At 37.1% G+C, this 16,661-nt stretch overlaps 1 protein-coding gene and 1 pseudogene across 4 annotated transcripts in view; one reads left to right on the top strand and one right to left on the bottom strand.

Annotated features, from left to right (window-relative positions):
• Window positions 1-311: 311 nt before the first annotated feature.
• Window positions 312-16,661, bottom strand: part of DDX4 (DEAD-box helicase 4) — a gene marked incomplete at both ends in the record, with an annotated part of 70,298 nt that continues 53,948 nt past the window's right edge. For all 3 annotated transcript variants that reach the window (XM_081233005.1, XM_081233004.1, XM_081233006.1), the window contains 6 exons: window positions 312-398; window positions 1,335-1,445; window positions 1,915-2,185; window positions 3,150-3,249; window positions 9,132-9,277; window positions 15,964-16,130. In XM_081233005.1, coding sequence (XP_081089131.1) covers window positions 312-398; window positions 1,335-1,445; window positions 1,915-2,185; window positions 3,150-3,249; window positions 9,132-9,277; window positions 15,964-16,130 — 882 coding nt within the window. The remainder of the gene's footprint in view (window positions 399-1,334; window positions 1,446-1,914; window positions 2,186-3,149; window positions 3,250-9,131; window positions 9,278-15,963; window positions 16,131-16,661) is intronic.
• Window positions 13,151-14,131, top strand: LOC308616649 (inorganic pyrophosphatase-like; annotated as a pseudogene). Its single transcript has one exon. The product of its transcript is annotated as an inorganic pyrophosphatase-like (transcript).

Raw genomic sequence — 16,661 nt, 5'->3', positions numbered from 1 at the left:
TATACTAAGACATAGCATTTAGACATAAAATATGTCTAAAACCCCTGAAGAATACAATAAAAATAAGCAAGACATTTAGAATGCTTTAATCTTTCCAGTTAACACCATTTGTATCAGTAACTGCAACATTCTAACTTTTAGCATTTCACATAACTAGTCAGTAAGGATGTTTTTTTAAGGGTGGGAGTAAGAACAGAGGACAGGAGAAGCAAGAGTGTCAGGTTTGATACTTCTATTAAAAAAATCAAAAATCAAAACTATTTTCTTCTCTGCATCAAAACTGTACCACAAACTTGAAGGTTGTTTTAGCTTTAATCCCATGACTCATCATCTACTGGATTACAAACTTGTGAAGAAGAAAACCCTGCTGTGTTCAAAGAGCTCCTGCCCTGGTAATTCTTTAAAAAAAAAAAAAAAAGAAACAAACATTTAATTTTATGTAGCTTTAAAGTTACATATATACACTACCAAACGTAAGGTAGATAGCTAGTGGGAAGCAGCCGCATAGCACAGGGAGATCAGATCGGTGCTTTGTGACCGCCTGGAGGGGTGGGATAGGGAGGGATGGAGGGAGGGAGATGCAAGAGGGAAGGGATGTGGGAACAGATGTATATGTATAACTGATTCATTTTGTTATAAAGCAGAAACTAACACACCATTGTGAAGCAATTATATTCCAATAAAGTTGTAAAAAATAAATAAATAAATAAATAAAGTTACATTGCCTAGACTGAGAGCAGAGACTCAAGCTTTCCACCATGTCTTCCCCCAAATATATAAAAAATTTCATTCTAACTGAATCCAATCCATTTGAAAAAAGGTACGTATAAACCTGTAAAGTCTAAATGCACAGAAGATTTCAAGAAAACTTTAAGCCAATAGTTTTTTGGCAAGTGGAAAACCAAAGCTCTTCAATGAATAAGCATAAATATTTAATGATTAGTATGCTCACTGTTTCCGTATAAAAATGATGTTGCCTATAAACTGACAACAGAAAAGATATGCAACCACATCTCTATTATTTTCTTACTTAATAATGTGGTCAGAATTCAAAAAATAAAGAATTCCTACAAAAATCTCAGAAGATCCCAAATTAGAATTTAAAATGCCAGCAGAATTGGGAAAGGAAGGTGTCTGAGCATAAATCTCAAACTCCTCACCTTTAAGACCAAAACTATATAATATGTATATAAAATTTTTAGAGAACTATTATTCTTCCAGGTATGAAAATAATGGAATAGGTAAATTATTGAATGTTATAGTTACTTCACAACAGCACAACATTTACAAAGAATAACTAAAAGCCAAGTTCTAAATTTTTCCCTTCAACTAACCTTTCTAGTATCAACTGATACAAACATATTTCCTCTTGTACTACCTCTGAAGCCAGGAACATACACACTAAAGGCAATTTCTTCCAACCATGCAGGAACATCCTGTTGAGCCTTTAAAAGAAAAAATTAATAACTTCATATACAACATGCATAAAGTCTCAAAGATTGGCACAGTTTACTTTTCCTTAAAATACATATACATAAAATGTCCGCTTTCAATGACAAGGTAAGAACACTATCCATTTTTAAAAATTAAAAACTGGGGCTTCCCTGGTGGCGCAGTGGTTGAGAATCTGCCTGCCAATGCAGGGGACACGGGTTCGAGCCCTGGTCTGGGAGATCCCACATGCCGCGGAGCAACTAGGCCCGTGAGCCACAATTACTGAGCCTGCACGTCTGGAGCCTGTGCTCCGTAACAAGAGAGGCCGCGATAGTGAGAGGCCCGCGCACCGCGATGAAGAGTGGCCCCCACTTGCCGCAACTAGAGAAAGCCCTCGCACAGAAACGAAGACCCAACACGGCCATAAATAAATAAATAAATAAATAAATAAATAAAATTGTAAAAAAATTAAAAACTTACTTCTGACAGTACTTTCACTAGAGGCTGTGCTAAATGGCTATCTGATTCAGGATCAAAAAAGGAAATAGCTCTGCCAGTATTTCCACAACGACCAGTACGCCCAATTCGATGAACATATTCATCAATGGTAGAAGGGAGATCAAAATTGATAACATGCTGAACATTTTCAATATCCAGCCCTCGGGCAGCTACTGAAGTAGCAACAAGAGTTAGGCACTTTCCACAGCGGAAATCTCCAAGGGCTTGTTCTCTCTCTCTCTGTTCTCGATCACTTGAAAGAAGATAAAAGTACGTATTAGGACAGCTCTTAAGAAAATTATTTAAAAGAACCATTGAAGTTTGACACATAAATTTCTTTTTAATAACAGTAAAAAGTAGCAACATTTAACATTAATGTCTACTTCTTACATACCAAGTATTATACTAATTCCTTTCAAGTCATAATTTAATTTGATTCTCATAATAATACTTTGAGGTTAGGACAATTAACCCCATTTGCAGATGAGGTAAGGTGACAGCTAATACATAGAGCCAAAATACAAACTCAAATATGACAAACATCAAATCTTACCTATTAATAATCTCTTTCTAGTCTTGACAAAAAATATACAGCTACTTGATCAGAATGTCACCTCAAAAATTACCACTTTTTTTGGGCCTCCCTGGTGGCGCAGTGGTTGAGAGTCCGCCTGCCGATGCAGGGGATACGGGTTCGTGCCCCGGTCTGGGAGGATCCCATATGCCGCGGAGCGGCTGGGCGCGTGAGCCATGGCCTCTGGGCCTGCGCGTCCGGAGCCTGTGCTCCACAACGGGAGAGGCCACAACAGTGAGAGGCCCGCATACCGCAAAAAGAAAAAAAAAAAAAAAAAAAAGAAAAAAAAAAAAAAATTACCACTTTTTAAAAAGCATAATCTCTGATTTCTATATATTCACTGATTAATCAGAAAGATTAGATTCAGCTGAAGAAACACCTAGATCTAAGTATCAGAGAGCCTTTTAAATGAAATGTCTTGAGAAGTTACCAATCCTCATAATAAGAAGTCTAAGACACACCTTTAACTCGCCCATGCCCACCACCTGGTCCTTATAAAAACTTAAAATGAAGATGAAGAATAACAGTTTAGATCTTGAGATCTTAATTCTAGGATTTTATACTAGTTAAATATACTGACATTTCTTAACAAATGACAAACAGAAGTTACCTCCTTACTAGGAAATCATATTAATCTACTCACCCATGAATACTTGTTGTTGGTATTTTTTCTTGACAAAGAAAAGTGGCAATAAAATCTGCTTTTTTCTTGGTTTCAACAAAGACCATAGTTCTTTCAACTCCTACAAGACAATGAAACAACGATTAACATTCAAACTACAAAATTAGGAAAAGAAAAAAAAAGGGTAGGGTGAGTAGGAAACTGTCTCATCCATCGCTGTATTCCTAGCACCTAGACTCAGGCCTAATAGGTAATAGTAACTCAAATATTTCCTGAATGGATGAATGTCAAAGATAGAGAGACAAGGACTTTTTCCTACTTTAGGACTAAAAAAAAAAAAATCAGCTTGCCCTTTGCCTTCCTAAGCCAACCAAGAAGTAGAGACTTAGGGAAAGATAAATGGTATCTACCTGCCAACTCTTAACAGTTCCACAAATTTGTCTCAGGCCCCTCATTTCCCTCTCTATAAATAAACGCCTTTGTTCTTTACTTCCCAAGATCATAGAATCTTTTATTTTACCTTGACTACCACAGGTATTCATAATAATGGCATCCAACCCAGGGCTGACAAACTCTACAATATTTCATGTTCCAACATTATCTCTTAATTCAAACCCCTTGATCCCAAAGTATCTTATATATACAGAAAATTATCCCAGGGCCTTAATGCATTAAATAATATTTACTTGTTATTTTATAAGTATTTAATTGGTTGAAATTCAAGCATGAGCCAGAGACATTTCCACACAAGGAACTCTTCTATAAAATGTTAGAGAGGAAAGATATTTATAGCCTTAATGAAAGTAAGAAGGTATTACATTTCATAATCCCACTCCCCCATCTTCCTATGAGCTGGCTTCATTTATTCAACAAATATTTAGTGCCTAGTAGATGCCAGTAACTATTTTAGGTGTTGAAAACACAGCAATAAAACAAAGCCCCTGCACTCCCTGTGGGGAGGCAAATAACAAAGATTATGCATTAAGTCTAAAAAGGAAAAAAAATCAGCAGAATAAAGGGCCCAAGTGGACTGATGTACCCTCTCCAATTAGATGACATCTGAGTAGAGATATTACTAAAATAAGTGAACTGTTCAGATACCCGAGGAAACAGTATTACAAGCCAGAGGGTAAGAACAAATATAAAGGATCGGATTCCAAGGTATACGTGTTCTTGGTGTGCTCAAAGAAAAAAAAAAAAAACAGAAAAGAGGTCCCCATGTGGTTTTTATGTTCTAGGCAGAGGGAGTATCAAGAACAAAGGTAATGAGGCAGAACCATGTCTGCTACGTGTGGGGAATAGTAACGAGCAAAGTGTGCCTGGAATAGGGTGAGCCAGGGAGAGCAGTAGGATTTGAAGACAGAGGGGTAATGGAGGCCATATCATGAAGGGCCTTGAAAACCATTGAAAGATCTTTACTTTGAGAAGGGAAGCCACTGGGTTTGGAGAAGAGAAGTGGAAAGATCTGATCTTTGTTTTAACTGAGCAGCTGATGGGTTCTGATATACTTTGATGCTAGATAGAAACAAGAGGATTTTGCTAACAGATCAGATGTGCACAATGGAGAAAGAATTCAAGGATGCCTCAGATTTTGTGTCTGAGCAACTGGAAGAATGGAACAAACACTAAGTGAGATAGGAGGACTGCAAGAAAGGAAGGTTTAGGGGTGATATTTAATTACCAATAAATCACAGATATCTATTAGGCAACCAGGTAGGAAATGAATAGAGCAACTGATTCTTACAGTAATAAATTAGTTATATCCTTGAGACATAGTCATTTTATTTATTAGAGAGTAATGATTTTATGTTTTATCAAAAATTACCTTTCAATCCAACAAGGTGCTCAATGCCAAAACTGATAAATTTGATAGTCAGTTACCTAATACTACTGTGCAGCTTAAAGCCTCGATTTCATCTTTTCTTGGCTCCCAGTGTGAATCCCAAATGGTGATAAAAATTTAACTCCCCTGACACTTCTCTAGTATTTTTCCTCTACTGATTTGGTATTTTTTCTCCTTCAGACAATAAGCTATACCCCTTTGATGGCAGCAATAATGCAAATTTAGTTTTATAAGCAGACCATCTGGTGATCTTTGTAAATGGATTAATGAATTATAGTTACGTATTTTGTTGCGTGAAAAATAATAGACAATTCATCTTGTTAGCCTTTTTTGCCTATTAGTCCATTGTGAACTAAAATCAATTAAGAAGATAAAAAGAATTCTAGCTTTGGTAGTTAGATTGCAATTTTTTGTATTTCTGTGTTTACCCTTTACCTGTGGCTGAAGTGGTAGAAATGAAGCTATAAGCTCTTTATGTACCTATAATTCAGAAAGGGCTTTACCCACCACTATGTATAATCATTATGTTAATACTCTATGGAGAGTATTAACAAATTATAAAGTCTCTTAAAGGAGCTCAATTCTGATTGGTTTACAGAGATAAACTAGAGAATTTATAGAGATAAATATTCCTAAAGTTCCTGGAAAATAAAGAAATTGACTCATAATACTTTAACTATATTAAACTTTAAAAAAAAATTCTTCCTATAGGAGCTAAAGCAGAAATATTTTAAGATTCCAAGTTCCCATAATTAAGTGAAATCTTTGGTAAACAAGACTAACTTACTTGGTTTTAAAAATACAAATGTACTTTCTCGAATTTATCAGTGTTAAGTAGAAAACAAACATGTATCTTATTTTACTTGGGTTCTTTTTTTTTCTTTAGAAGATGTTGGGGGTAGGAGTTTATTAATTAATTAATTAATTTTTGCTGTGTTGGGTCTTCGTTTCTGTGCGAGGGCTTTCTCTAGTTGTGGCAAGCGGGGGCCACTCTTCATCGCGGTGCACAGGCCTCTCACTATGGCGGCCTCTCCTGTTGCGGAGCACAGGCTCCAGACGCGCAGGCTCAGTAGTTGTGGCTCACAGGCCTAGTTGCCCTGCAGCATGTGGGATCTTCCCAGACCAGGGCTCGAACCCGTGTCCCCTGCATTCGCAGGCAGATTCTCAACCACTGCACCACCAGGGAAGCCCCATGGGTTCTTCTTAATGTATAGAGATTTGCCTGTCAAAATAACTAATATTCTCCATAATGTTTAAGTGTATGAAAATGTAAATCTGTGTTCAACTAAACTGACTATTCAACACTATCTACCGTTTTGTATACTGTCATCTGGAAGATAATTTCCAAGATCTTTGGCTTTAGATAACTTAAAATAGTAGACTCGGGCTTGCCTGGTGGCGCAGTGGTTGAGAGTCCGCCTGCCGATGCAGGGGACACGGGTTCCTGCCCCAGTCCGGGAAGATCCCACATGCCGCGGAGCGACTAGGCCCGTGAGCCATGGCTGCTGAGCCTGTGCGTCCGGAGCCTGTGCTCCGCAACAGGAGAGGCCACAACAGTGAGAGGCCCGTGTACCGCAAAAAAAAAAAAAAAAATAGTAGACTATATTGAGTTAATTAACTCAGTAGTCACTGAATATAGGATAGAATTCTCAAACATTAATTACTAAACATAAGTTTATGTCCTTTTGCTTGTTATTTTTCATACACTATAGAGAGGCAATATCTTTGAGTCATATTAATGAACCTACTCAATTTTGCTACTTTAAGTGTAAAAGAATATGTGTGGTGTAGAAAGATATATGTGTGGTATAGAAAGTTCATGAGCTCTGGTAGTCAGCTACAATGTTTGTGTATGGCATCTCTCAACTGTCCATCCCTGCCTCTAGTTTACTCTCTGAAATAGAAGTTACTACGGTTAAAATAATTAACATAAGTGGTTGAGACTACACTTGGAGTAACAGTGACCAAGAAATAGAAACCATTTGTGTGTTTGTTTTTCAAGAAAAGAGCAAAGATGATCACTGATGAGCACACCCTTCAGGGTTGTCTGTGCCTTTTACTGTCTTTATTTTTTTATACCTCTATTGCAACTGAGAGCAATGCAAATGATTCTTACCAAGAAAAATACAAATGAAAATTTTCCCTCAAATGTAATTGATTATTGCTTTGTGGATACTGACCACTTTTGCATCTATTTGTAAATCCATCTTAGCCTTCCTGATATCCTACACATAAATGTGTTCTTTGGGGACTTCCCTGGTGGTCCAGTGGTAAAGAATCCACCTTCCAATGCAGGGCACGTGGGTTCGATCCCGGGTCGGGGAACTAAGAGCCCATATGCCGCGGGGCAACTAAGCCTGTGCACCACAACTACCGAGCCCACGTGCCTCAATGAGAGAGCCCACATGCCGCAAACTACAGAGCCCATGTGCTCTGGAGCTCACACACCACAACTAGAGAAGAGAAGACCCGCATGCTAAAGAGAAGCTCACGTGCCACAACGAAAGATCCCGCATGCCTCAACTAAGACCCAACACAGCCAAAAAAATAAAAATAAACAAACATAAATGTGTTCTTTGAATTCTCCTTAGAATTGGCTGTAACATCTTACTGGCTCCCTTTGTAATTAATGAGCTCAATACAATCTTGGACGCCTGTTCATTTAAAATTATGAAAAAGGCAGATGGTATACTACTATGAAATAATGAAACCTACACATTTTAAAGGCAGAAGAGGAAAGCTAGCAGATTTAAGTTAACGATTAGAAAAAGAGATAAATTATATGAACAAAAATATGTAAAATACTAGGATATATGGCATGACATTTCCATGCAAAGTAAAAAAAAAAAAAGACGAGAATAATAAACTCTAAACTACTAAACATTTAACAGTTTAAATAATACAGAAGTATACCAATAGTGCTTATACACTGATCTCAGCATTTTGAAACACTCTCTTCAGTAGAATTATTTTCTAAATAAACTTTATTCCACAAATTCATATATTAAAGTCTTAAGGTAATTATACTAGAAATGTGCTCTAACTTCAGCAAAACCATATATTGCTTATCTCCTGCTACACTGGAACTTCAGTTTATACTGGGCAAGTTACCTGACATCTCTGTATTTCAGTGTCCTCATCCTTAAAATGGGGGATAACAAAACCCACCTCAGAAGGTGGTTTTGAGAATTAAATGAGTTAACACATGTAAAACAATCAGAACAGTATGTGGCCTATAGCAGTTATTATTTTTATTTTGCATGCCAGAGTATATGTTATGATACATATCATGAAGAAAACTAATAACATTTCTCAAACTCAAGATGAGTATTTGGTTTTTAAAAGTTTTTTTTTTATATAAAACTCAGGAGAAAACTGAAGACTAGAAACCTTTAAAGAGTGCTTTCTAAAACAACATTCTTTTTTCTTATTGTTGGAAATGAGACAGCTTCCTGCTTTTTCATTCCCCAGTCCCAACACTGACATTCAAAATGAAATAGATTTACTAAAATGGAGGATGAGGAGAATGGACACATGTAAGTACATTTAGCCTGTGAGGTAACAAAAGGGTATTAAAAGGCCATATTAGAAAATTTTATTTCAAGGCACAAACTAAAGCTATCTCAATCAAAGAAATACAACTTTCTATTGAAAAAAAATTTTTTTGAGGGGAAAGGGATAGATTTCTCATCAACATTGTGAAGGAACAGAACTAGATCGTTAAAGTCCCTTCTATCTCCAAAATTCTTTGAACTATGAATACAGGAAGCCTTAGAGAGCAGAAACTGGGAAGTAGAAATACAACAAAGATTTCACTTTTAGTGGAGTAAACAGAGCTTGATGTAAAGATACGTTACTCATCCTTTCTATTTTCTAAAACAAGAAAATATGTATTTCTGCTGGAATAGTTTTTTGTCAAACACTGTTCAAACAAAGTCTCAAATTCTTCCCATTTTTAACATTTATGGAGGAGAAAGGATTATACTGCTAAATCATTTATCCAAAAAATCGAATCATTAGAAAAAGAGCTTTAGAGAAAGAGGAAACAGTGAAAACTTATTTATTTAACTTACGCCAAATAATGCTTAAAGTCATTTCTAAAAGTCATTTTTGTAAAAATCAAAATCATAACAAAAGATAATTATATCAATGTAAGGTACCTATGTTTCGTAGAATTTCGACAAGTTTTTCTCTTTTTGAATACTGGCCAACTTGGAGAATGGTCTGCTGAACATCTCTACATGCTCCACCCACTTGTCCAACAGCAACAAACAAATAATTCGACTTTAAAAACTCCCCAGCCAACCTTGAAAGACAAGAGAGTATTCCTTAACTTATCTTCTTCCATTAATACTCATAATATTCACTGAATTCCTGCAAGTGTTACTTCAATATTAATAAGCCAGATTATAACAGCTATAATGAGAAGGTGGATACTTACATCATCCAAGTACTACTTTCAAATATCAGTATTAAATGTTAAGATTTTGCAACATACTTAACAACTACTAGTGAAAAAGCCTGTGCCAAATTATGGATAAGTAATTTCAAGTGGATGTGCTCACCATACAAAACTATATAAAATGTGTATATAACAATAAAAAAAGTATGCTAAGTATCAGACTACGAGCAGGAATTTTTTTATTAAAAATTAAAATGTAACCCTACAACAAAAATTCTGTACTTCATTCACTGCTTTCATATGTTATTTCTAGGAGTTGTTTCCTGAAAATATTAGTTGTCAAATTAGTATACTTCAAATGAAGTATTAGGAGCAAACCAGATCTTAAGTCAGTGCTTTTTGTAACATGACATAAAAATGATAATATTTGTACAGCATAATTGGGCAAAAAAATGAGATGATGTGAAGAGACTAGGGGCCAGGGCCACACCAAGTTGTGGAGGCTCACCCCAAAGGTTGGGGGGTATCAGCATCTTGACACACACACACAACTCACTGACAGCATACAATTAAGAAGCCCTGCTCTAGATAACCCAGGAACATGGAGTAGGGAGAAGGGGAATTACCAATTACAGAGCAAGTTTGGCAGGAAAAAAAGGGAAGGTCATGTAGCAGTCATGTACATACTCTCCTATGTAGCAGTCCCTTACTTTTTAGCCACCTCCTAGCATATCAAGAAAACAGTTCAAACTCAGTATATCCATAATCTTAATAAATCACTGCTGCTTCTCTCTCTTTATCTGCTCTCTTACCATAAAAGAAAAACACTGTTGATATACTACCTCTAGAGACAAGAACCCTCTCAAACCTTGAGATCATCTGCAAGTCTTAATTGTCAATCATCCTTTACACTCATGAAAACATATTCCGAGTGCCTCGTGTCAGGCATACATGGTACAAGGCACTGGGTGTATAAAGATGAATATGATGGTCTCTGCCTCTGAGGTGCTCATATCAGGTAGCATAAATATAATTATATTAAAAAATAAGTACTATAATCTAAAATATTTATATAGGTTAATATTTACATACTTTAATGATTTACTATAATAATCCAGTGTTACAATAGTTAACATCTATTGAACCTAACTATATTCCAAGAAACATGAAAAGTGTTTTAAATAGTTTCTTTCACAAGATACAGGATTCTTTCACAAGACTGGCAGGAAATGGATGAAATGATGTCTGTTAAGAGTCTTCAAGTTTGAAGCTTGATCTAAGGAAGCAGCAAGCAAGAATGTGAAACAATGATGACTAGGGAAAGGCACTCAATGCAGAAGAAGACACAAGGATAAATAATGAGGAGGAACAGAATTTGGCTTGTGTGGCCAATAGGAAATAGTCTAAATAAGCCAGAAATACATCGGTCCAGGTAAAAAAGTGGCAAATGAGGCAGAAATTGTCTTGTGTAAAAGAATTTGAAAGTTGGTTAGTCTGTGGAGATGGAAAGACATGGGAGGGTTTATCTTAAATAAATAGCTATAAAGATCAGACTTTGTTTTGGAATTTTTACCAGCATAAAAATGAAACTACAGGCAGGGAGACAGGTTAGAAAGAAAGCTACTACCAATGAGCAGAGGGAAACTGAAAAGGACCTAAAATAAGGTGGGAAATAGAGAAGAAACTAACTAATTTGAAATATTTTAGAGATAACTGCCAAGTTGAACACTTTTGAAGGGCAGAATTAAAGGAGTATGAGGGAGGAATCAACATGATTCAAAGGACTCTGGCTTCCAAAGACCATGATGACAATAAGGAAAACTGGAAAGGAAAGAGGGAGCTGAAGAATAGGTTCAATTTTGGACTTGATGAACATGAGTTACCAGTAATTCATCTAAGAGGAAAAACAATCCTAAAGAGTTAAATCTAAAAGTCTGGAGCTGAGGAGAGAGATTAAGCATACAAGTAATAATTGGGTTGTTTGTTTTTGATATTAAGTTGTAGAAGTTCTTTACATAATTTGGATATTAACCCCTTATGGAACATATCATCTGCAAATATCTTCTCCCAACCAGTACATTGTCTTTTTGTGTTTCTGCATGGTTTCCTTCACAGTACAAGACAAACAGCCCAATTTTTAAAATTGGGCAGAGGACCTGAATAGACAGTTTTCCAAAGAAGACATACAGATGGCCAACTGGCACATGAAAAGACGCTCAATATCACTAATTATCAGGGAAATGCAAATCAAAACCACAATGAGATACGACCTCACACCTGTCAGAATGGCTATTATCAAAAAGACAAGAAATAACAAGGGTTGGCAAGATGTGGAGAAAAGGGAACCCTTGTGTACTGCTGGTTGGAATGTAAATTGGTACAGCCACTACAGAAAACAGTATGGAAGTTTTTCAAAAAATTAAAAATAGAACTATCATATGGAGCAATTCCACTCCTGAGTATATATCCAAAGAAAATAAAAACACTAATTTGAAAAGATATGTGTACCCCAATGTTCACAGCAGCATCATTTACAATAGCCAAGATATGAAAACCTAGGTTTCCATCAACAGATGAATGGATAAAGAAGATGTGGTGTATACGTATATGCAATGGAATATTACTCAGCCATTAAAAAAGAATGAAATTTTGCCATTTGCAACAACATGGATGGACCTGGAGATTATTATGCTTAGTGAAATAAGTCAGAGAATGACAAATACTGTATGTTTTCACTTATACGTGGAATCTGAAAATAAAAGAAGGGAACAAATGTAACAAAACAGAAACAGACTCACAGATACTGAGAACAAACCAGTGGTCACCAGAAGGGAAGGGGCTGAGAGAGGAGTAAAGGAGGCAAAGAGGATTAAGAGTTACAAACTACTAGCTATAAAATAAATAAGTTACAAAAATGTAATGTACAGTACAGGGAATATACTTAATATTTTATAATAACTTTGTATGGAATATATTCTACAAAAATACTGAATTACTACATTGAGCACTTAAAACTAATATAATATTGTAAACCAACTATACTTCAATCAAAAAAATACAGGTAATAAGTTTGGGAGAGTAAACAGGTACAAGTGCAAGCCAAGGAAATGGATGCTTCAATGGTTCAGTGAATATGTAGAATGAAAAAAGTGGACTTTAGACAGAATAATAGTCAACTTGTAACATTTAAATGCAGACAGTAAAGCAACTGAGGAGTCATCAAGAACTCAAGAATATAAACAACTCAAGGTCAGGAACTCTATCCTATTTATCATATAGCCCCAGGGCTTATAATCAAATATGGCTCATAAAAAGTCCTCAACAAATATTACTGACTGACGGTAGTATACATTAGTCATTTGGGCTGGCCAATATCTGAACACTTTCCTATTTCAGGGTAAATTTAAAAAATAGATGGGACCTCCCTGGTGGCGCAGTGGTTAAGAATCTGCCTGCCAATGCAGGGCATACAGGTTCAACTCCTGGTCCGGGAAGATCCCACACGCCGTGCAGCAACTAAGCCGGTGCGCCACAGCCACAGAGCCTGTGCTCTAGAGCCTGCATCCTTCAACTACTGAGCCCGTGCACCTAGAGCCCGTGCTCCGCAACAAGAGAGGCCACCACAATGAGAAGCCCGCACACCACAACGAAGAGTAGCCCCACTCGCCACAACTAGAGAAAGCCCCACGTGCAGCAACGAAGACCCAACACAGCCAAAAAAAAATATTAAGAGTGGCTTTGTAGCAGCGGCGGCAGCGGCAGCTGGTCTCCAGCATCATGAGCAGCTTCAGCAGCGAGAAGCGCACTGTGCCCTTCACCCTCGACTACTGAGTCTTCCTCAAAAATGAAAAAGGACAATATATATCTCTGTTTCATGATATTCCAATTTATGCAGATAAGGATGTGTTCCACATGGTGGTTGAAGTACCACGCTGGTCGAACGCAAAAATGGAGATTGCTACAAAGGATCCTTTAAACCCAATTAAACAAGATGTGAAAAAGGAAAACTCCGTTACGTTGCAAATTTGTTCCCTTATAAAGGATGTATCTGGAACTATGGTGCCATCCCTCAGACTTGGGAAGACCCAGGACACAAAGATGAACACACCGACTGCTGTGGTGACAATGATCCAATTGATGTATGTGAAATTGGAAGCAAGGTATGTGCAAGAGGGGAAATAATCAGGGTGAAAGTTCTGGGCATACTGGCTATGATCGATGAAGGGGAACCCGACTGGAAAGTCATTACCATTAATGTGGATGATCCTGATGCAGCCAATTATGATATTAATGATGTCAAGCGGCTGAAACCTGGCTACCTGGAAGCTACTGTGGACTGGTTTAGAAGGTACAACGTTCCTGATGGAAAACCTGAGAACCAGTTTGCTTTCAACGCAGAATTTAAAGATAAGGACTTTGCAACTGATATTATTAAAAGCACTCATGACTATTGGAGAGCATTAGTGACTAAGAAAACTGATGGAAAAGGAATCAGTTGCGTGAATACCACAGTGTTTGGGAGTCACTTCCAGTGTGATACTGATGCTGCCAAAGCCATTGTGGATGCTTTACCACCACCATGTGAATCTGCCTGCACAATACCAACAGATGTGGATAAGTGGTTCCATCACCAGAAAAACTAAGGAAATTTCTCTGGAATACAAGTTGATATTGCTGCATCCTATTCGTCTGAAAGCATTAGATGCAAAAGTATAACTTTTCCAAGCTTTAAATTTATAGAACTAATCAAATTCTGCTGTGACCAATGCAAAATGTCCATACTGTTATCCATCTAAAAGCATCTTTCATATAAACTAGATAACTTTTTGTTCCTGCTTAAATATCAAGACAGTTGTAGTTTGGAAGTCATCTGTGAATAAATGTCCAAGATAAGTACGTACTGGATGTATATGTTTGCCATATGTTAGGAAATAAATAAATAAAAATAAATTTTAAAAATTTTTATTTATTTATTGTTGGCTGTGCTGGGTCTTCATTGCTGCGTGCGGGCTTTCTCTAGTTGCGGCGAGCGGGGGCTACTCTTTGCTGCGGTGCGCGGACTTCTCATTGCAGTGGCTTCTCTTGTTGCGGAGCACAGGCTCTAGGTGCTCGGGCTTCAGTAGTTGTGGCACGTGGGCTCAGTAGTCGTGGCTTGCGGGCTCTAGAGCACAGGCTCAGTAGCTGCGACGCACGGGCTTAGTTGCCCCGCGGCATGTGGGACCTTCTCGGACCAGGGATCGAACCCATGTCCCCTGCATTGGCAGGTGGATTCTTAACCACTGCGCCACCAGGGAAGTCCCGGAAATAAAATTATTTTGTTGAAAAAAAAAAATAGATAGGCAGCAGGAATATTACCTGCTAATTAGGTAGGTATTTACCCACCTAGTATTAATTACCTATGATGATGATAGGAATGTAGATACCCCATTTCAAATTTAAGACACCATTTAAATATAAGAAACTATTCTTTTATGTGCCACTAAGAAAGAAAAAAACCCTGGCAACTGGCCAAATGCTTTATTACGATTTAGACTTTTTCCTCAGTGAAGAGCTCTTTTTAACCTTATACAAAGACTTTTAAATCATCTAATAAGTAATACAAATTGATAGTGTTTGACCCCACATAACATTCTATCAGACCAGGGGTCCACTTTCAGCAAAGGTGGTATTGCAGCAGGTGCACAACCATGGGGTCCATATCATACCACAACACCCAGAAGTTGCCAGCCTGACAAACTGGAACTGTCCACTGAAAGAACAGCTAAAGAGACAGCTTGGAAGTGATTCTTTATGAGGATGGAACATCATTCAGTAGGAATCAAAGATCTTCATGTGGTACATGGGTCTGTGAACCAAGGGATACAAGCAAGGGTGGTCCACATACCATCCATCACTTCCAGTGATCCACATGGGAAATCTGTGCTTCCTGCCCCCACTACAAGTATAGGTTCTGCAGTTTTGGAGGTCTTGGTTCCCAAAGGTAAAATGGTTCCACCAGAGAAAACAGGAAGAGTCTTACTGAACTGTAAGCTAGAGCTGCACATGGGCACTTCAGGTTCCCTGTGGCCAAGGGATCAGCAGGCAGGAGGAAGAGTCACCACTCTAGCAGGAATGTGTCATCCTAATCTCAGAACTCACAGACCACACAGTACGTGGTATGATACTCAAATATCTGTGGAAATTGGTATATAAATTTTCCAACAAAAGCACAATTCCCCCAAGCTCTATTATTTGGTTTGAGGAGAAGGCACAACAATAAAAATAATTTCATTTAGTAAGCACTTATTAAATCCTAGCTAGGTGCTGCACTCATGTGCTCGCTCTCTCTCTCCTCTCTCTCTCTCTCTCTCTCTCTCTCTCACACACACACACTTTAATAAAATGTGATGCTAATGTAAAGCCAGGAATTAAGGTAAGAAACAATGAAAAATATGGTAAACTTCCTGGAAATACTTCTAAACTACCTATGTTACAATCTTAAATTTAGGATTAAATGAAGTACATCTCTCAAAAATAAGATATTCACATTGTTTCTCCTGCTATAAAAGCATCAAGTACATAGCAACTACTTTTAAGAAGAAAAAATTTACCTTTGAATTTCTTCTGGAAAAGTTGCACTAAACATAAGGGTCTGACGCTGTTCCTTTGATGGCATTCCTGGGCAGGAAATTAACTTCTTCATTTCTGGTCCAAAACCCATATCCAGCATGCGATCAGCTTCATCCAAAACTATATATTTGACTTGCCTGAGACCAATCTTTAAGGATATTTTCAAGGGTGAGGGCAGAGAATGCATACTAGTTAATGTATTAAACTAAAATATTCTCTACAACTCCAACTATTAATATATTCTTAAGGATGAAGATTAGAAATAAATGCATAAAACAAAGAGAACTGTTATGATTAAGTAATACTATCAGTGTTTCAGTTCTCAATTTTGCCTTATGTTATAAAACATTTTATAAGAAAGAAAACAAAACATCTAGATCAGTACTACACAATACACCTTTCTGTAATTACTTAAAAATTCTGCATCTTCACTCTTAGCCAGTAGCCACATGCAGCTAATAAGCACTTGAAATGTGGCTAGTGTGCCTGAAGAAATGAATTTTTAATTTTATATCACTTTGAAATTTAAATAGCCACATGTAGCTAGTGACTACTGTATTGGACAGCACAGATCTAGACTATATTATCTGATAAAGTCAGACTCTTTAATGTAAGAAATAAAATTTCTTAATAGCATGACATATTCAAATGTCTTATAACTGCTAAACTTACTTCTAAC

This window comes from Mesoplodon bidens, assembly GCF_964165515.1.
Source record: "Mesoplodon bidens genome assembly, chromosome: 4".
Lineage (NCBI taxonomy): Eukaryota > Metazoa > Chordata > Mammalia > Artiodactyla > Ziphiidae > Mesoplodon > Mesoplodon bidens.
Note: the sequence above shows the minus strand (reverse complement) of the source record. Positions and strands in the feature narration are given on the sequence as shown.